The sequence below is a fragment of the Lissotriton vulgaris genome, chromosome 6 (assembly GCF_964263255.1).
Source record: "Lissotriton vulgaris chromosome 6, aLisVul1.2, whole genome shotgun sequence".
Lineage (NCBI taxonomy): Eukaryota > Metazoa > Chordata > Amphibia > Caudata > Salamandridae > Lissotriton > Lissotriton vulgaris.
Window position 1 is genome coordinate 1,157,217,401 of NC_141694.1, and position 25,300 is coordinate 1,157,242,700.

Consider the following 25,300-nt stretch of genomic DNA (forward strand, 5'->3'; position numbering starts at 1 on the left):
GGCTAAATACCTACATCTGGCCCTAAGACTTGACTGTCTCCTTTGAAGGAGAGCTCCAACTGATTTTTATGTGATTGATAACTCTTTGTAATGGGAAAGACGAGCTAGGAAATTATGAAATGGAATGTGTTCATAGGAGCTTCCAAACAAGTAATTGCAGATGAACAAAAACATTTTTATTTCCAAATATTCACAGTTCAGTAACTCTCGGCTAACGACCTGATGTATGAAATGTTTTTGGACTCATAAGGCTTTAGATGTGCAAAATTGCAGGCACTGAAGGAGTCAAAACCATATTTACAATGCAGGTGTATAACATGGTGTTAGATTTGAGGGTCTCTAGTTGGCACAGGGAGGTACTTATGACAAATAGGGACCCTTACCTCTAGTCAGGGTAAGGGGGTACACTCCTAAAATAAACTCTGCTCACCCCCTTGGTAGCTTGGCACGGGCAGACAGGCTTATCTCAGAGGCAGTGTGTAAAGCATTTGTGACCACATACAGTAACCCAGTGACAACACTACAGATGGACACCGCACATGGTTTTTATATAAAAAATAAGTATACTTTATATAGAGTTACCACAAGACCATAAATGCCAAAACACACAATACTATTACTTTAATATGGCAGATTTAGCTTTGTTTAGTTCAGCTCTTAAGATGCAATACTTTGCGTCAATGTATCTTACAATGCATTGCGCTTCCACGACAAGCAATGTCGCAGCGAGGGAAATGCGGCAAAGTTCAGGTGCAAAGAAATAAAGACGTGAAGATCTTCCAGATGCAGCATGCTTCTCCGGGGATGCGAGAAGTTCTCGGTTCGATGCGTGGACTGCAGCAGCGTAACACTTGTTCAGCGATGCGACGGCAACAGCTTCAGCTGCGACACTCTTCTCCCACGATGCTTGAAGCTTCCACACAATGTGACAACTACAGCAGTGACATCCACTATGCGACGGCAGCAGCTCCAATGGGGGCGCGCTTCTCGGGGATGCGAGGCACTTTTCTTAGATGTGGTGCAGTGCGACAGTTCCAGCTGCGACATCCTTGCTCAGAAGTGTGATCGCAGACACAGCGACGGCGACATGCTCCAACCTCGTTGCAAGACTCTTCTCTAGATGCGGTGCAGTGTGACAACTTCAGCGGCAATACCCTTGTTCAAAGTGCGAGGGCAGGCAGGTGCGATGGTGACATGCTTCCTTTTCGTGCCATCGTACTTCCAGCTCCATGCGACACACAGTTCCTCAGAAGGCCCAAAACAGCAGCAGGCACTTTCACAAGAACTCTGGGGAGTGGGGGGGTTGAAGTCTGTTGTCCCTGAGACTCCAGCAGGAGGCAGGCTCTTTTACAAGCCCTTGGAGATCCTTTAGAAGTTGAAAGCAAGGTACAAAAAGTTCCTTTCTCCTTCCTTTGGCAGTAAGGCAACCACTGCAGGCCAATCCCCTAAGCAGCACTTCAGCTTAGGAATAGTCTCTCCTCAGTTTCTTCAGGTTCCTCTCTTCAGTAAAGGTTTTTTCTTGTAGTCCAAAGTGAACTAATTTCTTGGGATCAGGGTCTCAAAATTTATACCCCAAAATCCGTTGTTCTCTTAGGGGAGAGGGGCCTTTGCCCAGTCCAACCAGTTCTGGAGCACTCTGTTTACATGACTCCTTGCAAAAGTGAAAAACGAAAATGGCTGTAATTCACTATTAGGACATGCCATACACACCAGGGCATGTCTTACCTTATACTTACAATGCACCCTGCCCTTGGGCCTACCATAGGGGTGTCTGATATGAAGAAAGGGGAAGGTTTAGAGACTGGCAAGTGGGTGCACTTGCCTAGTCAGCATGGCAGTACCAGACTGCACACAGGTTCTGCAATGGCAGACCTGAGACACAACTTTTACAGGCGGCTTCTGTGGGTGGCACAACCAGTGCTGCAAGCCCACTAGCAGCATTTGGATTTACAAGCCCTGGGCCTACTCAGTGCACTGTACAAGGGTCTGACAAGTAAACCAAACAAGCCAATCATTGAATCACTAATCCATACATCAATTTACAATAGGGAGAGCCTATGCCCTTTAGCACTTATCAGCAGTGGTAAAGTGCCCAGAGTCATAAAATAGCCAACAACAGGTCAGAGAAAAAAGACAGGAGGAGGGCAAAGATTTCAGGGATGACTCTGCAAAGGTCCAACACAACCCCCTTCCAGCCAAAACACAGGGTTGACCAATCACTACCTTGATGGGCTTCTCTGCTTTGGGCGATAGAACCTGGACCTGGCCCGCAACAGCAGGGGCATATTCCAGTTCTATGCCAATCTGAACTCATTTTAAATCCTCTGTCCATACTCTCAGGGCCCACCAAGCTAAACCATGGGGAACGCTTCTCCTCACCTGTGGACACTGCCTGTGCAGCATCTAACCTTAACTTGCTCACAGGTGTGTTTCAACAGACAGTAAGTCACAGTGGCCACTGACAATAGTCAGGGGTGAGACCCAGGCCTTATGCCTCTCAGGGCTCTCAAACCTCTGTGGCGTCAGAGAGCGGGGGCAGTAGCCCCATGTGCTTGGCACCCTTTGTCCACTCTCCCTCCTGTCGGGTCAGGTATGTCATCATGGCACTGACCCACCAGCCTTAGGCCTGTACCCGGTGGCTGGACCAGAGACTGGGGTGGGCTCTCCCACACCTGGTCCTCCTCCGTGGGGCTCTGTACCCTCCCACCTGGAGTGGTACCCCCTTCCAGAATTGTCAGGGTGCCTGTAGCAGGCATCCTGCAAGATTCGCCCACCAGTTCAGGGGTTCTATCCTGCAAATGGAATTCCATGTCAGGGGGGACACCCTGAACCTGGCCCTCCAACCTAGGGTCTAAACCCTCGGGCTGCACCGGGGTCAGAGGCGAGGGCTCCCTCCCTCTGCACCCCCTTCCAGAGCGCTGTACCCTCCCACCTGGAGTGGTACCCCTAGAACAGCTGCAGGCACTTCCACAAGAACTCTTGGGAGCTGGGGGTTGAAGTCTGTGATCCCTGAGACTTCAGCAGGAGGCAAGCTCTTTTCCAAGCCCTTGGAGCTCCTTCACAAGTTGAAACCAAGATACACAAAGTTCCTTTCTCCTTCCTTTGGCAGTAAGGCAACCACTGCAGGCCAATCCCCTAAGCAGCACTTCAGCTTAGGAATAGTCTCTCCTCAGTTGCTTCAAGTTCCTCTCCTCAGTATAGTTTTCTTCTTGTAGTCCAAAGTGATCTAATTTCTTGGGATCAGGGTCTCAATAATTATCCCCCAAAATCCTTTGTTCTCTGAGGGGAGAGGGGCCTTTGCACTGTCCAAACCAGTTCTGGAGCACTCTGTTTACATGACTCCTTCTTTACTTTCACAGTGCAGGGCAGATACATCAGACGCCCCACAGGAGGTGGAACCAGCATTGTGGAGGAAAGGCACAGCCCTGGAGCACTCAATTGACATGATTCCTTTTCTCCTTTCACAGTGCAGGACAGAGACATCAGACGCACCACATGGGGTGGAGCCAGCACTGTGGGGGGCAGGCACAGTCCTATTCAGGTCCCAGGTGCAACTCCTCCCTCCCATCTAGATGCAGATCTCTCTATTCACCACTGGTGGACTCTGTCTCCTGGAATCCCCCAGATCTGTCACTCAAACTCCAGATAAAGAATACACAACCTAGCAGAGACAGGCTTGAAAGGTTAGGCAAGAAAATACTACTTTCTAAAAGTGTTATTTTCAAACACAGAATGTTAAAACCAACTGCTTCAAAAAATGCATTTTATGATCCTGAGTTCAGGCATACTAAACTCGAATTTCTACCATGTTCTCTGAGTCAGTTAGGATCATAAGATGTAATATTCTAACTGCCCATTCTGGCCTATGGAGAACAGGTAGCCTTGCAATAGTGAAAAACGAAAATTGCTATAAATTCACTATTAGGACATGCCGCACACACCAGGGCATGTCCGACCTTATACTTACAATGCACCCTGCACTTGGGCCTACCATAGGGGTGTCTGATATGAAGAAAAGGGAAGGTTTAGGGACTGGCAAGTGGGTGCACTTGCCCAGTCAGCATGGCAGTACCAGACTGCACAAAGGTTCTGCAATGGCAGACCTGAGACACACTTTTACAGGCTGCTTTTGTGGGTGGCACAACCAGTGCGGCAAGCCCACTAGCAGCATTTGGATATACAAGCCCTAGGCACACTCAGTACACTGTACTAGGGTCTGACAAGTAAACCAAACAAGCCAATCGTGGAATCACTAATCCATACATCAATTTACATTAGGGGGAGCATATGCACTTTAGCACTGATCAGCAGTGGTAAAGTGCCCAGAATCATAACATAGCCAGCAACAGGTCAGAAAAAAGACAGGAGGAAGCCAAAAAAGTTCAGGGATGACCCTGCAAAAAGGGTCAAGTCCACCACATGGTATAAGGGCTGGAGCTCCCGACTTAGGAGCTTGGGAACCAGGTTTGAGTCTTGGCGTCAGCTCGACATCCTGTGATTCTGGTGCACAACACTAAGGGCCTCATTTGCTAAGAATTGGGGCAGGGCAACACTCAAGTCATTTTACTGGGCTGTCCTACTCCAATTTTAAAGGACAGGAATGCACTGTATTTACAGCTTTCACCCAGCATAGACGCACAAATTGCAGCCGAGCACCAATGCAGGCACCCTTGCACCATGGTGCAAGAGTGACTATGTTGTTGGCATAATTGTTCTTTTGCAGGAAGGTGCACTTTCCTGCACAAAACAAATAATCACCAGCGGCCTTTTCCTCGTTCTATGTGTGCTGAATGCAGCACATGGGCAAAGAGGAAAAAACAAGGAGAAATGTAAACATTTCTCCTCATTACACCATCTCAGGGGTGGTGTACATTTTTGGTGATGCCCCAAGTTTGTGATGTTGTAAATCTGGGTAACAGGGTCAAAATATATGGGTGTTGAGTGGAAACACCCACAGCAATGCCAATGGAACGCCCCCTTGATGTAGAGTAAGGCAATGCAGTGCTTTACACTGCCTTGCCTTACTCCATATCCATGAGGCCATGCAAAGTCATGCAGGGTGGCTTGCGTTGCCTCATAGATATGATTGAGAGCCCTGCGCTCCCGGATCCTCATAAAAAGTGATGCTTTAACAGAGCAGGCCTTTTGTAAATGAGGGCCTTAATCTCCCCATGCCTGCAAAAAATATTAATGTGTAATGTAACTGCTAATGTAAAGTGCTCCAGTACCTGCGGGTCTAGTTCCCGCTATATACAACTGCAAAAAGAAAAGAACATTGAAGAGACTTTAAGAGTCACAAACTTAAGTAAGTCCTTCCTTACAACTAGGATGGATATGATTCAATAGTTTGCAAATGTTAATTGGCCACAAATCATTACTGGGATGCTGCCACGTAATAGGGAGCAATATGCATTTCCAAAGTGGGATATGTTCATGAGAGGCAACTTCCACAATGTGAATGCAAACTGCAGGTACTGGTTGGTGGGCAATGAGTGGTCCGAGGACTGCTCCATGCTCCCTGATGCCTCTCCGCATCAAAATATTTTTAATAATGTAGCACCTGTCCCTTCAGCAGACAGGGATGAAGTGTCAGCATTTTGTGAATGCAAAACAGTGATAGAGGTTTGGTTTTACTCACAGGAGCCCATCACTGCATACATAGCCTTTGAAACAATTCAGAGTGGAATCCAGCCTCATTAATAAAGTAGATAGGAATTAGGTAGGAATTCTGCAAATCCTTCTCAATTGCGATTCGTTTTATGATGTGACAGTGGTACCTCTTTTATCAGGGTCGTCACAAGGAGAGGGAAGACACTGCACCAAGCTTTTTAGAGGATTGAGCTCCCATTACAAAATATATTAAATCAATAATAAAGCAGGCATCACATGCACGTTTATTGTGCAGCGAAAGTGGCAACGCCACAAAGTAGCTCCAAATACTGGCCCTACTGGCACTTTTGCGCCGCCGGAACATTACTTTTTTGACAATCCAGTGGCACATTGTGCCACAGCATATTTAAAAGGCCACAGAAAGCCATGTTACATGGCTTTTCTTTGCCTTATAAATATGTGCCTATTTCACGCAGAAAACAGCGTGAATGGGGAATTCCATGGGTGTTGCTGGGGGCGTTCCCAAGAACATCCATGGTTTTTTGACGCTGCTCCAGATTTACGAGAAATCATAAGTCTGAGGCAGCGCCAAAAACATACACCTCTCCAAGGGAAGCATAAGGGGGGCACAATGAGGAGAAATATCTTTATTATATCCCCTTCTTTTATCTCTTTCTCTGTGTGCTGCATTCTGCAGCACACAGAGAAAGAGGAAAAAGCCTCTTGTGATTGCTTTTGTGCAGGAAGGGAAACCTTCCTGCTCAAAAATAATCATCCCCACAACACAGGCACGCTTGCACCCTGCGGCGAAGGATTCTGCTTTGGCTCATGGCAGCCCATTGTGCGCTGGCAAAAGGGAATCCAAGTTTTGCCCTTACAGTTATAAAGAGAAAGTTCAGAATTAGCTATGAAGTTTGACATTTTAGTAAACACATTGTGAATACCGAAAAAATACCTAAACTGTCAGTGCTAGGTAATATCTGCAGCCAGATATTACAAAAAGTAAATTAGTGGTATTTTGCTGTGCATACAGTGATGGGATCCGGTGAGGGACTTCTTTAAGAGGTTCCTTCTTACCAATTCGCTATTTTAAAGCCATGATTGACCATGTACTGAATGTCAAGTTATTAGAAAAGACATCATGGGTGGCGTGGCTTGAGCGCCGAGCTGGTATGGCAGACCCAGCGTAAGCTCCGCTCAGTGCGGGACTCTTCAGCTTTGTTTTGAGCCTTTTCCACTGTTTACTTCACCCGGAGACGACAGGCTTTCACGTCGGAACATGCGGTGAGCCCAGAGGATAAAATTACGGACTGCTCTACACCGCATGCTACCCACTGCAATTATCGTCAGTTTCTCCTCAACACGGAGATGAGGCCGGCCGCCATTTTAGGCCGCTGAGCCCGCGCTCCGACGTCTCCTCAGCTAACATCGCTGCCCTCAGCCTGAAACATCACATTCTGCCGCATGCTGAGGTATTGGCTGCCGCTTGACTCTGCAATTGTTTTTTCCCTTTTTTTTCTCTCTTCTCCTGGCTTTATTGCAGAATTTTTCAGTATTATGCCACTATATATGCCTTCCAATTCTTTGCATATATAATTTGGCTCCAAGTCATGAGTGCTATGACTACTATCTGCTGCATGGAATGCCCTATATTTCATTGAGAACTGTTCCCTTAAGTTCAATATTTCCTGGATATTTCCAATGAGGATGTGGGCGACCACTGCAATTATTGGTAATTTTATTTCATCATTGAGACGCGGGTGGCCGCCATTCTAGGCCGCTGAGCCCGCTCTCTGACGTCTCCTATGCAAATATCGCAGATTTCAGCCAGAATCCTCTACTTTTGATGCATAAAGCGTATATATGCCTCATCGTTCTTCTGGATGTGAAATCTGCTTTATGTCATGAGTGTTATGGCAAATATCAACTGTATGGAATGCCCGTCAACTTGCTGAGAATTACTCTTTCAGTCCAATGACTTTATGGCAATTTTTAGTGAGGATGTGGGCGGCTGCTCTTTTGAGCCGCTGAGCTAGCGTTTTTTGTAAATGTTTTGCCTGTTATAGTGCCCTCTTTCATGCATATTTTTCCTCAGCTGTATTCAATTCATATCACATAGTTATTTATTTTTCCTGGAAGTTGTCTTTTATCATATGCTTCTACTTATTGGCATATTTACTCAAGCATATTAATAGCAGCCGCGCCTGTTTACGCTTTGAAATTATTACATTATTTTTCCTCTCTTTGTCATGGTGGTGCTTTTCTGAGGTAAAAAAGTCTTTCTCCATTATTGTGCATGGTGGCTGAGTCTCTTTAGCTTAATTGCTACATCTAGTGCAATATACTTTCACCTTTGCTGAACTATTTCTGCTGCCTACCTCAGTTTCACAATGACTACTGATATTCTTGCTGCCAGATCCTCTGTTTCCGGTACAAAGCCTAAGAGACATAAAACAGATCCACCATCTCCTATTCATTCATCCTCTAACCCGGTTCTAGACTCTATTTTAGATTAAGTCCGGGGTCTTCAACCATTTATGACTGCGACTAATGAAAAATTATAACAAATCGAGGACAGATGGATTGTCATGGAGGGTACAGTATTAGATCGTGAACAACATGTTAGTGACCTACAGGATGTCTCTGCTAAAATTCCAGTCCTAGAGCAAGAGATTCATAAGCTTAAACTTCACACAGAGGACCTTGAAAATAGAAATCGTAGGAATAACCTGGGGAAGTGTGGTTTACTGGTTAGAGGAGGCAGACCTGGAGGCAGAGGTCAGCCCGAGACCAGGGTTCAATTCCCAGCTTGGCGGGGTCTTGAGTCCTAAAATGTCCATGGACTTGACAATTCTCGCTCCGGTGCCTACTCGATTCACGGGTTCACACTCTGTGACTCTGGGCAATAGCTTGCTTAATCTCTACAATGGCCCCTCGCGGCGGGATGCCTGGCTTTCACCTTGCAGATACCCTGCCGGGGTTATCTCACAGGGGAATACCAGGACGGGTTCCCTAAGCAAGCGCTTAGAAACCGCTCGGTGATTTGCGCTATATAAATTCCTGTACATTTACATTTACATTTACATAACCTTTGCTTGTACGGCCTTCTGGGAAATATTGAGGGGTCAAACATGGTCCTTTTCCTACAGAAATTTCTCCCTGAACTTTTAGACCTTCCATCCTCAACTAGTCCTCTTAATATTCAGAGAGCACATCGTCTGGGACGTTTGAACATCAATGCCTCAAAACCTCCCAGGATCATAATGCTGTTTTTGGAATTTACTGAACTAATGTCTGTTTTAAAGGCTGCCAAACTGAAACAACGTCTTATCTGGTCTGGTCACAATATTTTCCTGTCACAAGATATCTCTAATGCAACCAATGCACGCGGCAAAGAATTCCTCGCCTTAGGCCCTCAGATGAGGCACCTCAATATTCAATATGGGATTCTTCACCTGTGTCTTTGCAAGATCACTCTTGACGGCCATTCACGCTCCTTTGAGGATCCAGCACAGTTGAAACTTTATCTTCAAAGCCTTTCAACTGCTGGAAGGGACACTAACGCCTGACATCTTTTATTTTACTTATTAAATTGTCATTATACTCATTTGCTTATTTATGCTCTATTTTAAGTATATCCATTTATGTCTTAAATTTCTAGGGCTCTCATTTTCTTTTCTATCTTTTCACTGTAGTCCTGTGGTCCGTGCCATCACGCGTCACTTTGCTCTCTCTTCTCAGTTTTCTTTTTCTCTTACTGATCTGGATTCTATGCCTTGATCTGTCTGTGCATTTCTTCCTTCTTTTTCATCCCTTCTCTATCCTTTTCTCTCCTCCTTCTTTTTATTCCTTATTTATCCTCCGAGTCCAATATTTTGGTGTGATGTATTTCTTCTTTCTATTTTTTCCATTCTCATCTCGTCCATTTTTTTCTTTAATTGTCCTTCATGGTCAGTTTGCTGTTTATTTTTTGCGTTGGTGTGTGTATATCTTTTTCTCCACTTCCTGTTTTGCATTGGTAATATTGTTTTCATCTCATATGTGCTGTTTCATTCTTTATAGATATTTTCCTGCTGTGTATCAACTCCACATGTGTTCTACCCTCCTAACCCTCCATTATGTGTAAGTTTGTCACGTGGAACATTCGTGGTCTTGGCAACCCTTTAAAAGACAAAAGGTACTATCTCACCTGTCTAAACTTGATTCTCAGGTTGTTTTTCTTCAGGAAACTCACTGTACTGATGCAGAATCACTTAAGTTGAAAAGGCAGTGGGTGGGGAAAATTGTTTACTCTCCTACCCATAACAAAAAAGGGGGTGTTGCTATTCTATTTCATAAATCATTATCTGTACACATTTTATCCACACAATGTGATGACGAGGGTCGTTGGGTGATGGCAAAGGTTGTTATGTATAACAAAACGTTTGTTTTGCTGAATATTTATGGTCCTGTCAAACCAGACCCTAAATTTTGGAATGACGTTAAGATTTTACTATCCTCTATAGACTGCCCTATTATTGTTGTTGCTGGTGATCTCAACCAGTGGATAGACCCTTTTTCTGATAGATTGTCTAAGTGCAAATTTAATCCTGACCGATCCCACAAAGCATTTCAGTCTGCCATCACCTCTCGCCCATTATACGATATATGGAAAACTTGCAACCCTGATTTACTTGAATATACTCTAATGTCCATCAAACTTGCTCTAGAATTGATTATGTTTTAGTTAGTAAACCCCTGCTGCCTTCTATTCAATCTTCAGAAATTGGTTCCATTTTTCTCTCTGACCATGCCCCCGTTCAAGCTTCCCAAGACCTCTCACTTACCTATCCCCAATTTAGTTGTTGGAAACTCAATAATTATGTATTATCTGACACTACTTATATTAAAGAAGCCACCAAATGTATTCATTATTTTTTTACTTTCAATAATCCGTTGGATACCTCTGTTTCTAACAACAGGGACCTTTTAAAGCCTCTTTTCGTGCCTTTACCATTTCCTATGTTTCAACAAAAAAAGAAGATTATGCGCAAAAAATATGCTGACCAAATATTTCAACTCAAAGACCTTGAAAATAAGTATTTTTCCTCTATATCGTCCTCCACTCTCCAGGAATTAATTAAGGCCAAATCTGAATTAAATAAATTAGCAACGATTGAAGCATGTAACATTCTGCTTAAAATCAAATCCAAATATCATGGTGGTCAAAATAAAGCAGGTAAAATGCTTGCCAACTATTTGAAAATTAAATTTGAACGTAAAAATATTGGCCCTATTTTCAATGAATCCACTAAGAAATTGGTGTCATCGGATGAAGATATTGCGCAGGTTTTTCATGAGTTTTATTGAACTCTTTACTCCGATGACACTCACCCCTCTGACCAAAATTACAATACCGTCTTCTCGAGCCTTCCACCCCCGTCTCTTCCGGACGAATTCAATGCTCTTGAAAAAGAGATGACTTCTCAAGAAATAATCCAAGCTATTAAGTCTTTAAATAAATCTAAAGCCCCTGGCCCTGATGGCTTATCTGTTGAGTTTTATTCTGCCTTTACTTCCATTTTTGTCCCTCATCTCTTAGCACTTTTCAATTCTTTTATTAAAGATGCCAAAGCATCGGGTTCTTTTATGGACGCCCTAATTGTTATTATTCCCAAACCAGATAAAGATCACTCCCAGTGTAAAAACTTTCGTCCCATCTCTAATTATGATTGTAAAATATTTGCCAAGATTCTTGCATCACGACTTGAAACAAGTATTCCCTTATTACTTAAAACTGATCAGGTTGGCTTTGTAAAAGGAAGGCAGGCATCAGACAATGCACAAATGTTTGTGAATGTTCTTTCCTATGCTACAAAATATAAATCTCCCCTTGCGGCACTATCACTGGATGTCGAGAAGGCTTTTGGCCGCAATAATTGGCAGTTTATGTTTAAAACCTTTCAATGGTTTGGTTTTGGCCCTACCTTTATTTTGTTTATTAAATTGCTATACTCCTGCCCTCGAGCTAGTATTTTCGTTAATAATCATTTTTCAAGATTCTTCTCTCTATCCAGAGGTACAAGACAAGGATGCCCACTTTCTCCTTTAGTTTTTGTTTTGTGCCTTGACCCATTTCTGGAACGTATTCGTAACAATTCACATATTTCTCGCTTCATTCACAACTCTATTGAAACCAAAATATCTGCATATGCTGACGATATCTTAATCTACATGTCCAACCCTACACAATCACTCCAACCTTTTTCCAGATGAGGTCCGACTGTACTCCAGTGTTTCCGGGTATAAATGAAATCTTTCAAAGACAGAGGTTTTACCTTTAAATTCTATATGCTATCAATTTATTTTTAATGGTACTGACTTTACCTGGTGTCCCACTAAAATTAAATTCCTTGGTATTTGGTTTTCCTCCTCACTTCACGACACACTTAAATATACATTTTTTTCATTACTTACTAAAATCTAGTCCCTTCTTCATACCTGGTCTCCCTTACATTTATGTTGGTGGGGTAGGGTAGACACTATAAAAATGATGATTTTCCCCCATGTACTTTATACTTTGTCTATGTTACCTTTTCAAATTCCTATTTCTTTTTTTTCTCAAATTAACTCTGCATGTACAAAATTGTTGTGGAATAACAAACACCCCCGCATTGCGCTTATCAGACTTGTCTGTCCTAAATCTGAAGGTGGTGTTCGTTTCCCCAATTTTAGAGCTTATCACTCTACCTTTTTAATCAAGCAAGCCTTTGCTTTATCCCATGATTTTGCTGATTCCCCCATCCCCATATGGATTGTCTTTGAACGCTCCTTGCTTAAACATTTTCCTTTCCAACATGTGCTTTTTATGTCCAATAGTACTTTCCTAACGGATAACACAATATTGAAATATTCTCAAAGTTTACTATATAATATACTTTCAAATGACTTCACTCCCTTTCAAGGTTTCCTTCTCTCCACAATTTGGTACAACAAACACCTCAGATATAAAGGTAAATCTTTCTACTATGAATTTTAGAAAGAGAAGGGAATTATCTTTGTTCATTAATTGCTCTCCCATAACTCTATTATTCCCTTTTCGGTTTTACAAGCACAATACCATTTACCAGACTCGTGCATCAATGAGTACAATATAATTACTAACACTTTACAAGAAAGTTTATACAATTTTATTATTCCAGACGTTACACCATCCCTTACCCCTTCCTCTCCTTTATATCTTCTATTCCCTACACACGCTCCGAAAGCCGCCCTTGTTTATAAGTTATTATTATGAAATGTTACTCAGAGACCTAAATCCTCCACTGACCTTGCATGGGAATCGGACCTGTCAAGTTCTTTTCCTGTTTTACTTGGGATAAATTGTGGTCCAAATTGTTTAAAACTTCTGTTGCTGCTTGTACTACCCAGTCTTTATATTTTATATATAGTAGAGCTGTTATTACTCCTGTTGGAATTTCCAAGTTTTCCTCAACCTCATCCCCTTTATGTTGGTCTTGTTCTGTGGTTCCAGGTACATTGAAACATCTACTTTTTGACTGTTCTAATGTTTTTATGTTTTGAAAATCTATTTGGTCCACATGCATGAACATTTTTAAATGTGATCTTAATCTAACATTTCACAATGTATTTCTTGGTTCTTTATCGCTTGATATTGATGAATTTTCTCATGTTTCTTTGTTATTTGATCTGTTTATTGCACTGGCTTTTAAAGTTATTCTATCATCTTGGAAAGATAACTCTACTCTATCCTCAACTACTTGGTGGAATTTTATTTGTGACGAGCATAGAATTATTCAGAAAAGGGGGTGGTGATGCACTGGGCCAGGGACAGACTGATTTGCATATAGCCAGGTTCTGAACTGGGATGGGGCAGTGAGATAAATAACGGTGATGGATCAAGCCCTGATATTTGGACTGGGTAAGAGTGGTCTGCTTAATTCAGACACTCTGTTCATCACCACCCCCTTTTCTGGAGCATAGAATTGTTAGCGCAACTTCCATTTCTATTTCTCAAAAAGTAAAATCTGATCTACTTTGGTTACCCTTTTCATTCTTTTTATCTTCTTCTACTTCTATATGTTAACTTTTTCCTTTCCTTCTTTTTTCCATTCTTTTATATTATCTCCTTATACTTTTTTGAACTTACTATATCTTTCTCCTTATCTTTCTTTCTTTTTTCTTTTGTTTCCTTTCCCCTCCCTCTTTCTTTCCTTTCTCTTTCTCCTCTAAATATTATGCTCATAGTACACTTTTATTCTGTTTCTTTTTTTCCAGGTTTTATAATTTATCATCTAGATGATTTATTTTTTATTTTCATTTCTTACTGTTTTATACCTTTATCCTGTATTCTTTGTAATTGAAAATTAAATAAAGATCTCTTAAACAGAAAAAAAAGAAAAGACATCATGCACAATTTGACCCCTCGTGACATCACAGTGTTAACCTCCTGTTACACACTTTGTCTCTTGACAGCCCTCTATTGCCTGCCATGAGGCCATGGCAAGAAAAAGGAGTAGGAAATTTAGAAAGTTAGAAGGATTCCAGGACACTGTTTACTTTGTATTCCTGTTATTGCGTTCATAGCCATTGAGATTAGGGCAAGCAAGAGCAATGCTGGCGATACCTAAGGGCAAGCAAGGTAAGCAGCAGCTCCCCCTGGCCACCCCTAATTGATCTCATTGTTATGTGCCTCTCAGGTGTCCCTTTTGATGTTGAGCCCTTACCCTGCCAGCATTGTGTACAATAGGATACCCAGGCTCCAGATATCACACGCTGCGTCATAACCTTGCCGCTTCAGGACCTGTGTGAAATGCAGAAAAATAAACAAAAGTTAATATTTCAATTTGCCCCCACATAAACCAAAGAGTAGTAAGCAGAAGCCACTATAAGACTTTAGAGATATAAAAAATAGAAAATAATTCCTTTGTTACTACTCCAAAAAGAAGCTCAGGTCTTCACCATGCTAATCAGACACTCAGAGAAAACAGAGTTTTTAATCCTTATATTTAGTATCCCAAAAGCAAAAAACATCTATATAAATCACGTCACTCTTGATATTCTTTCAGAAACCCATTTTCATATATCAGTTATATTCAACAGAACTGTCATGTTTTCCAGGTCCGTGTTTAACTAGCTACTCAAGTCCAGGTTTTTAATTTCATTATGCGACTTGTAGTTCTGTTGATCCCATCATTAATTTTGGACTACCCGAAAAAATTCAGGAAGCTGGTCTCTTATATTCCTTTGAAACGTTTAAGTTATGATTCAGCTGCCCATGCAGGTAAGAGCGGTGGGTGGTAGACGAAGGAAAATGAATTATTTATTTGAATTTCTCTCGTGCTCATATGTCGAATCCCCCCCCAACCTTGCCCAACGGCCCCACCGTTCTTACCTGCACGGGCCGCAGCTGTTTGGGGGTATTACAAGTGTTCAGACAGAGCTGTGGATTCTAACACTCCTTTCTTGTTACTCGTGCACTCTCTATATCTATGATGCTCTGAAAGCACTGAGGGGCATATTATCAAGGAACAGCGTTAAAATTATCACTGCTTTAGCAGCTGGAAACTGCCGCTAGAGCGGCGATAATGGGCTTGATAATATGTCCTTGAGAATTCCAGCTAAAGCGGTGATAATTTTAACATTGTTCCTTGATGATATGCCCCTGTGTTGGGCAGGTTTCTCATTAGCCCTAACATATTCTGGGTGCAATGACAGTGTAAAACTGGGTTATTTGTATATCGACAAGGTTATATCCACTAAATGAAAGATATTGAAATGTAAATGATACCCATTGGGACCTGTAATGGTGCAGAAAGCATGGGGCTCAGCTGAAATGGAACACAGGGGCATATTATCAAGAAAGGGCCTTACATTATCGCCGCTTTTATCTGCAGGAAAGCAGCGATAATGGGCTTGATAATATGCTCAATGAATTCCAATCGAAGCCCATGTTAGATGTAAAGACCTGTAACATGGGCTTCGATTGGAATTCCATAGAGCATATTATCAAGCCCATTATCGCCGCTTTATCAGCAGTTTCCTGCCGATAAAAGCGGCGATAATGTAACGGCCTTTCTTGATAATATGCCCCACAGTCATTTAAAAGTGTATACGCTCTTTTAACACTGAGAAAGGTAAGGGGCTGGAATTTTTCAATGGTGTGGCTCTTCTCTATGGCATCCAAAAATATGCATGTACATTAGATATCATGTCGGGATATGGCTGTAGAGAAATGCAGTGCGACTGTAGGCCATGTCCAGGACTGCCACTATGACTGTTCCTGGAATTTAGGGGGTACATAGTATCCTGTTTATCATGAAGGAAGAATTATATCAATTATTGAGCCGGGCCACGTCTGGATGAATGCAGAGCCCTAAGGTGAGTGATTTGATGTCTGCCAGCATGGAGTGTCTACCTAAACAAGATGTGTGTGTCCACCGGAGGTTTCAAGTCAGTTCAGTTTAACATTGCTGCTGCATGGAGCCCCTGCAAGCATGATGTTCACATGGCAGCCCCGTGGGATTGTTGCACCACTATATTATGCCATGGGATCTGGTGTGCCAGATCAAGGAGAGATCTCTCCTGCAGGAGTGAGAGAACATTTTTGGACCCCAGGGCTGGACAGCTTAGCACAAGGCTAGTATAAAACCTCTGGGGCTGTATTATCAAAGGTGTCAAGGGGCTCAACAGGTGTGTGCCCCCGCTGTCTGCACCTCTGGGGCACTCTCGTACTATATTTCAAGGGGGTGTCCCCTCATTTGCATGTGGGTGCGGCCATATGCAAATAAGGAAACACTTTACATTTACACCTGTGCCATATCACAGAAAAGGATGCAATAGCAAAGGGGGCACACTGACTGTACATCACATAGAGGTGTCGGAACAGTGAGTGTACCCCAACGGTGAGGGAGGAAGTGTCCTATGGAATCACTTCAACAGATTCTCCTGGAAGAGGGAGCAGTTAATTACTGCACCCACCTGTAGGGGGTACTCTGCCCCTTACAAATGTAGCCTGAATTCCCACATGCATAGTGAAAGGCATTCCAGTGGCTTCAAACAGCTGGTCCAACTTTCACTAAGGCTCCGCCCCCAGGGTATGTGTGAGCTTGCAGTGGCACTAGGGAAGTTAACATATTCTCTGATACTCCAACAACCCACAATCTGCAAGTAGACAGAGAGACAAGGACAGTTTGGAGGGAGGCATGACCCACGGATACTAGAGGCAGTATGTGGGGGACACACTGCAGGTCGCCACTTGATGTAGCTAATGAATCCAGTGGCCAAAATAGGGAAAGAATTGCTAAGCAAGTCCTTTTTCTAAGGCACTAGTACTCTAAGTACAGCCCGCAGGCCAACAGTGTGGCCCAGCAAACCTTTCCTACTGGCCAGCCGATCTTCTGGGACCTCTAATAAACCGAGAAAGAAAACCACTCCATATGAATTATTGGCTTTTTCTGGTAGCCCAGCAGCACCTTTGTTATTCTAGGCTTTGTTTCAATTGTCAGTTCAGCGTGTTGTATGAGCAGGATTGCCCTCCTCATAGAACAAGCATAAATGAATGTAGAAACAGAGCCCAGAATACAAAATAAGAAAATTAAAAAAACTATGTTGTAAAGGCACTTTTTGTGCACTTTTCGTTATGGGCTTTGTTTTTACAGCCATTTTAGCTTGTACTTTCAGCAATGCAGCCCTGCTCATTGGTGAAAGCTTAGATGAGAGAACTGTGAATGCTCTTAAATAATTATGGGAAATTTCTTCGTGATGGCAATGGCAGAGTAAGTGAGTGGGAGAGGGGTGGTAGAGAGTTAAAAAGAACAAAATATTCAGCTTCTTTTAACCAACAAGTACCTGAATATATTTTCATAATTTGTGTAAATGTATGGGTTTGGTAGGAAAGCTGAGTTAGTTAAAGCTATCACTACAAAATTCACATGTGTGTGTGTGTACCTACAGGGTCATCGAGATGCATCACGGTTGGTATATTGTGAAAAGTGATGTTTATATACAATACTACGAGGTTCTTTCCTGTGACAGTAAGCACTGTGAATATGCAATCAATAGTTTAACCCTTTCCATGCGGCCGCGATTCCCCTGGTGTTCTGTAAACAGCACGAACAGCGGCGGGCCGTGACGAACCCCAGCCGTCATCAGCACACGAGCACCGTAGTGCATGACGGCTGGGGTTGGTCATCACCATGGAAGGGGTTAAAAAAGTACTACACACAGTGTACCGTAACCCAAACAATTAAAAATAGGAACAGGCTTTTACATAAATTGGTGCAAAATGTTCAAAAAAGGTTTTAAAGAAAGAATTTTCCAGTAATCTTTTGATAGGTGTGTTTGTCTTTTCTGTCTTTATAGTCAACCATCCATACCAAACACCTTGGTGATGCAACAACATCGATTCGGCCCTTGGTCACACTCCAAACTGCACATTTAAGCACCAAGAAAATATGAGCATCCACAGTCTAAGGAGGGGCTTTGCCCCTACACTTCTCCTTCAGCTAAGTAATAGCCTTAGGTTCCCCAGCAGAGACACCAGGCATGCCCTCATTTTGGGGGCCACTTGGGGAAGGTAGGAGTAATGGATTTTGACACTGAAGCAGATCTATCCAATGTGCCAAAGATGGAGTCGCACACTTGTCACGGGTCTGACCTTGTCCTCCCCAGTGCATCATAATACATGCAGTTCAAGGCAGCCCTTAACTTGCAATTTGTCTCATGTTAGCTTGAGTGTTAAAGCACAGCCAGTGTGGTTCACCCTTGACAACTGTATTTCTTTTTCTGAACTCTTCAGAAAGGCAAAGGTTCTAATGAGGGGGGCATGACCTGCTGCTTAGTGTGTATGGATGGCTGCCAATCTACTAACAGGATCAAACTCCTTGCTCTGGAAACTTATTACCAGCTCCCCAAAAGGGCAGGAGCTTGTATATACATTACTAAGGAGTGAAGTTGCACATTGATCACAGGTCTGTCCCAGTCCTCCCCAGTGCATCATGGTAAGTGCAGTTCAAGTCAGTCCACGACTTACAATTTTGCAGAATGCAACTGACATAATCCATCAGTATCTCTTAGTGCATATGCCCAGGACAACTCATTAATAATTTTTGTAAAGAACAGATCCTACTACAATGTAATTGGTACTCAAATTATCAACCTCAGAAGAGTTAAAGACTGAGTTAGTTCTCAATGCATTCTGAACTGGTGGGCTGCAAGTAAAACACAGAGTAGAATTCAAATGCATGCATCCTCAAATGACTTATGTTACGTTAAAACATTGTAGAGCCTGCAATTAACCCAAGAATATACCACTGGTAGGTACTGAAGGTGTCTAAACTTGACAGGAAATGGAAAAAGTACGGGAAGGAAAAAAGCTAGGTATATAGGACTTTTCTAAAGCATCGACATCTCTGTTGAAAGCTCAAGTGTAAAGGAGCTGCATTTCAGACTTGAGGTTCCGAGAACAGAAAAGGAATGACCTCCTGCTTTACTGTTTTTATTTTTGTGACTACTAATTGGTAACTGAAAGCTGACCCTAAAAACGTACTGGCTGTTGGGGAGAGAATGTGGCTACGGCCAGGGCTCCATACTTTGGGGCTGAGCTTAACATCCTGTGATTCTGGGCAAATGAATTACATTTCCAGTGCCTACAAAAAATGAACATGACCTAGCGTATGTAACTTGGGCTCATGTAAAGTGCTCCAATACCTTTGGGCTACGTTTGTGCTATATAAAACTGCAAAAATTAATGATGAAGTTTTAGTTTGACCTGCAAGCAAGCCAGACCTCACAGGCCAATAGACAGGAGAAAGACTTTTGCAAAAAATATCTTTTTTCAAAGGGGGAACAGTGTAAGTCTCTGAGATATGGATATTTTGAAGTTCAGCAGTCAAAGCCATGAATCAGCTTTGATGAGGAATGTTACACTGCTTGTAATCACATCAGATAACAATGACTCCTACCCAGATAAACGGGTTTTCTCATAATCTAGAGTTGAGTATATGACTCTAAATAACGCACTGAAGATGCTGGGCTAGGAAACCACTCTTGGTTACTTGGCCACCCGCCATTAGACAGATTGAGTATGCAACTCCAACTATTAGCTCCTCAGCCTTCTCAGTGTTGAGTTTTAGAGTACTGGCGCTCAACCAGATTTCACTTTCTGATAGACAGCCTTGTAAATGATGATGGGTTTGTCCAGTGGCGTCATCAAGATACATGTTCATTTGAGTAATTACTGAAAAACCGAAAGACTGGACCAGACTTGTAAAAGATAAGGATATATGCTTTATATAATGTTGGCCAGCCGCGGCCGGTAGTGGAAGTACCTGCCAGGCGGTGATGTGGGGAGGGGCAGGGTGGGTGGTAGTAATGTATGGATTACGCAGTTTAACAGGTAAGTAAACATATAAATAAATAAAACAAATTTCGTTGCGCACTGCATCGCATTTGGTGATGCAGTGCGCGCAGCGAAATTAGTTTTATTTGTTTATATGTTTACTTACCTGTTAGGCTCCGTAATCCATACATTACTACCCCCACCCTGCCCCTCCCCACGTCACCGCCAGGCAGGTACTCCCACTACCGGCCGCAGCTGATGTTGACCTAAGGGATGAGCCTTGTGGCATCCCATGGGGACCTTCATAAATGAAGATTGAATGGAATTAAGTGTCACGGCTTGAGAGTGGTGTGACTTGTAAACAATGTTTAATTTGTCAAATATGAAGTGGGGGTGCTCTAAATTTATAGGAGGTCACACCCACTTTCCTCGGCTTCACCCACTTCCACAAGTGGCCCCACCCACTTACTCGATTTGCCCCACCCACTTACTCAACTGGCACTGCGGACTCTCAAGTACCAGAAAACTAGCACATGTGGCAAAGGCTCATTTAGTGGACTCTAGGCAGATGCAATGTGGGCGCCTCCATGCAAAATGGTGGCTGAAGTGAAGCAGCATGACAGTAGCAAGTATTTGGTGTTCTACAGTCCCTATCCCAAAGGAATGTGAGAGAGGTTGTAAAAAACTGTCCAAGAAAATGCACTGTTGTCAATGTCGGCCTCCAAGAGAGGAGTGATGGGGATCTCTTGTGGAAGAGTTTGAAATGCTGCCAATAGGCCAAGTGACATTAATGCAGCTCGGACACCTTTGTTCACAGATGCTGAGATGCCTAGGATTGAAATCAGAGCAATCTTAATTTTGTATTGGGGGAAATCCTGATTGAACTGAATCTAAGACATTATTGGCCTCAGGTAAGTTTAAAATATATTAGATGTCAGATAATTGAAAAACGATCCCAGAAGGCAGAGGAATACTACCAGGTCTGCTAAGGCGGAAGGAGCCACCAGAGTATAGTTCAGACACATTAGCCTCGACCTCTCGCACCATAGAGCTGGCTCAGAGTAGCCATGGGAACAATATATTCACACCCTCTCAACCACTAAGGATAAATTAGCCTACGTATAGCACAACATTTCCTTAAAGCCAAAAAATCGGCTGATAATGCCATGTAATAGCCACCCACACCGAGAAATAATCAGTCATGTCCCCCAGCACAACAGAACAATCGTCAAATCCTTCAGCACATTTGTGCATGAACATAATGAAAAGATCCATAAAGGACCTGGCAGCAAGCTGCTATACAAATGAATGGATTACTAAATAATGCTGGAATCAGCTTTATACTAGATGCCCCACATCCAATATGATTGTTTACTAAACACTATGAAACACAGAGAAGTTCAATGTACACCCCTACCTTGCTTAAGACACACTTTCCCTGTTTCTTTTTAAAAGGTGCACCGTGGTGCAAACAGGGAAATGGTGAAGGATAGTCAATGCAGCCCCTGGCTGGTGCAGTGGAGAATAGTGACTTGGGTATGTTTAATGCTAAGAGAGGATCACTGACAGAATATCGGAAAAACAAACTTCATGTGGACAAGAAATCGTGTCGCAAATATCCATGACCAAAATATTGAGGTTTTATCCGCAAAATATGTTTTTCTCTGATATTTTGTATGCACACTGCTATGACGTACGCGTCTGTGACAGAAAGCACTGTGAATAGGTAACTCAGTATTTTAAACTTTAATTAGACACAATATAAGAAAGGCTGCTACAAAATGCATAAATAGTTCCAACATGAAAAAAGTATAGATTTGTATTAATACCCAGACTGTACATAGTGCAGTTTTTTCTATAACTTCCCTTAAAACCACATACTTCTACGCTCAGCTGGTAACTCCTTTGCAATACCACTAAAAAAATACCATCTGAAATGAATAAATATGTGCTATCAGGAAGATTCAAGAGATTTCTTCTATTAAAGTCGATGCTGGCTTACAAGCACCCTATACATATGCAGATTGACTAGCTGTGCACTTTTACATTTCTTTCAGGCAAGTGAACATCCTGGAAACAAGGCTTATTTAGCTGTCTGGCCGTCTGTCGGTTTCACAGCACAGAAGACTTCCTTCCCTACATTTGAGTCTCGGCATTAACAGTCCCAGCACGGTTGTCTAGTCACAAAAAATAGGGCAACTGTTTTTCTTAAATTTAAAATGTATGGTCAAGTCGCGCCCCTCAAATCCTGCCACTTCGACCACTGCTTGGTTGTGTCAGATGTAGCTTGGTGTCGCTTTCTGTTGTAACAAGAGCTGCTGTTGTCACGACAGCACTGATGTCTATGCCCTGAAGACCAGGTGTTCACAACCAGCCGAGTGCCTTCTTTAACTCCTTCAAGGGAAATATTAAAAGTATGTGACCAAACAAGTATACGACTGTTCTACTGTTCTTGTTCTGCCCCGGGCTCTGCTGATTCAGCACCCTCACTCGAGGACGAAGCACATGCGAGAGAAACTATGACAACACAGACAGACACAAACACCCCAAAACATTTTCTGTGACCAAAGTGTAACCCAATAGCAGAACCGTAGCAGAATGCCAGTCCTATGGCTGGTTGCTCAGTGGTCTAACACAGCTACTCTAAGGGGGATATTAACCAGGAAGTGGCGGAAAGAGGCGTTAGCCTTCTAGGCTTAACGCCTCTTTCCGCTAATTCGGAAACACAAGGCTGTACCATATTTACAAGGACGTGGTGTAGCCCCTGCAATGGCGCTGAGTTTAACAACTAAGCGCCAACACCAGCACCCTTGCACCAGAGTGCAAGGGTGTCTTTGTGCAGTGGAGGATTGCGTGTGTGTAGGAAGGTGTCCCCTTCAGCACTTAATCTTGTCGCTGCCTCCTATTTACTATGCCCTTGTGAATAGGGTGCAGCGTCAATATCAATGGATGTTGCGGTGTAACGCCCACCGCAACACCCACTGCACGCCCCTTTCACGCTAAATACAGCGTGAAAGAGTGCCTTATTCACAAGGCAGCATTAAGCCACTTTCAGTGGCTCAACACTGCCTTGAATAAGGCGAGGCCCGTATTGCCATCACAAGGTCACTGAAACTAACGTTGCGGTGGCGATAGGGGTTTGTGAATATGCCCCTAATAATCTTTGTTTGACACTGTGGTCACAGATTTGAACCCCAGCAGACCCATTCTGCCTTTCTTCCCGTATAAGGACAACAAAGCACAGTCTGTCATAGCACCCTTCTACAGCGCCTCAAAAACGTCGGAATCCAAGGAAAAGCACTGGAATGGATCACCTCGTTCCTCACCGGAAGAACTCAGAGAGTCCGCCTCCCACCATTCAAGTCAGAGGCCTCTGAAGTCATCTGCGGCGTGCCACAAGGATCGTCACTCAGCCCCACCCTCTTCAATGTATACATGAGCCCCCTTGCGGCCATCGCTCGCCAACACAATCTCAACATCATCTCCTACGCTGACGACACTCAACTGATCCTCTCACTCACCAAAGACCCTAACACCGCCAAAACCAACTTACACGAAGGAATGAAAGAAGTAGCCGAGTGGATGAAGCACAGCCGTCTGAAACTGAACTCAGACAAAACAGAAGTCCTCATATTAGGCACCTCCCCATCCGCCTAGGGATGACTCTTGGTGGCCTGAGGCCCTTGGAAAAGCACCTATCCCGACGGACCACGCACGGAACCTGGGCGTCATCCTGGACTCCTCACTCTCGATGACCAGACAAGTCAACGCCGTTTCTTCTTCCTGCTTCAACATTCTTTGCATGCTCAAAAAAACATTTCGCTGGATCCCCACTGAAACTAGAAAAACGGTCACCCACGCACTGGTCACAAGCCGCCTGGACTACGGAAACACCTTATACGCCGGTACCACCGCAAAACTCCAGAAAAAACTCCAACGCATCCAGAACGCTTCAGCCAAACTCATACTAGACATCCCGCGTAAAGAACACATCTCTGGTCACCTGAAAAACCTCCACTGGCTCCCCGTAAATAAGAGGATCACCTTCCGCCTCCTTACCCACGCACACAAAGCACTTTACGAACTTGGACCAGAATGCCTCAACACACGACTGTCCTTCTACACCCCTTCCCGTCAGCTACGATCCTCCAACCAAGCCCTTGCCACTATACCTCGCATCAACAAAACCACCATGGGAGGTAGATCCTTCTCCTACCTGGCAGCTAAAACCTGGAACTCACTTCCCACTCACCTTCGCCTTACTCAGAACCACCTAGCATTCGGAAAGCAACTTAAAACTTGGATATTCGACAAGTAATTCCCCACCCTCCCTCAAGCGCCTTGAGACCCTACGGGTATGTAGCGCGCCATATAAATTTCTTGACTTGACTTGACTTGACTATTGAATTGGGTAACAACAAATATTTGTCATCTTTCAAATATGCCGGGAGAGCTACTAGGGGGTGAACTACATTATTTAAAATCCGGGTAACAATTGAAAAAGTATGGATTTGTATACTTTTTTACTTGCTCACATGTCACTTATGATTGTGAAAATGTGCAAGCGTGTGCAGATTTTTCGGCACTGAAAAGTAACAGCTAACAGTAGAGAAGCAAACGTTACCAGTTGCAATTTGTGCAATGGGACACTGCACATGTGGCAGATTTATTAAAACTTTGCATTGGCGGTAAGTAGGCAGTGACTCAAGCAGGGTGCAAAGTCATGATCAAGTAGTAGCTTTATAGCACAAAAAATGTTTTGCACTAGAAAGTTGACCTAAAAGTAATGAAAATAGTGCTTTGTGCTACTTTACCTCAAGAGGTCCTCCCATGAGCGGTACCAAAAACAGAACGCCTTCATGAGGCAGGTATTAACAGGGAATTTTTTTTTATTTCTCCTAACATTTCACAAATTGCTGAGTGCTGCACTGTACAGCATACATCCAATGTGTGAAAAGTTTCAAAGTTAGTCTAAGCATAGAATTTGGTACGGGAAGAGTCGCCTTCACCGTGGTGCAAAGTTATGTGTGTGGCTCTAGACAGCCTATTTTTTGCCAGCGCATGGGAAGAGAACAGCAGTTCTATATCTTATCAGATATAGCTCTGCAATGCTCTGTCCTCCTCACACTAAGTGGCAATTTTTGGCGCTGCAATGCATTGTGCTAGATATTCTTAAATGGGTTCCATGGTATGAACATCCACAAAGTGGTAATTTTGTGTGTACATATAAACGTATGCATCGTGTGAGAAATTTCGTTGTTGGTTGAGGGAGGTGTGAGCCCTTCTCAAGCAACATCCGCAATCCTTGTCAGGGTGAATCACAAAAATGTCACTAAATTAACATGTGCT

The 25,300-nt window shown here is 43.2% G+C and overlaps 1 protein-coding gene across 1 annotated transcript in view; it reads right to left on the reverse strand.

The window, feature by feature from the left end:
- LOC147708562 (ribosomal protein S6 kinase alpha-2) overlaps positions 1–25,300 on the reverse strand; it is a 1,617,317-nt gene that overhangs the window by 46,910 nt on the left and 1,545,107 nt on the right. Inside the window, exon 18 of the mRNA XM_086927240.1 lies at positions 14,337–14,413. Within this exon, the coding sequence (XP_086783366.1) occupies positions 14,337–14,413 (77 nt within the window). The remainder of the gene's footprint in view (positions 1–14,336; positions 14,414–25,300) is intronic.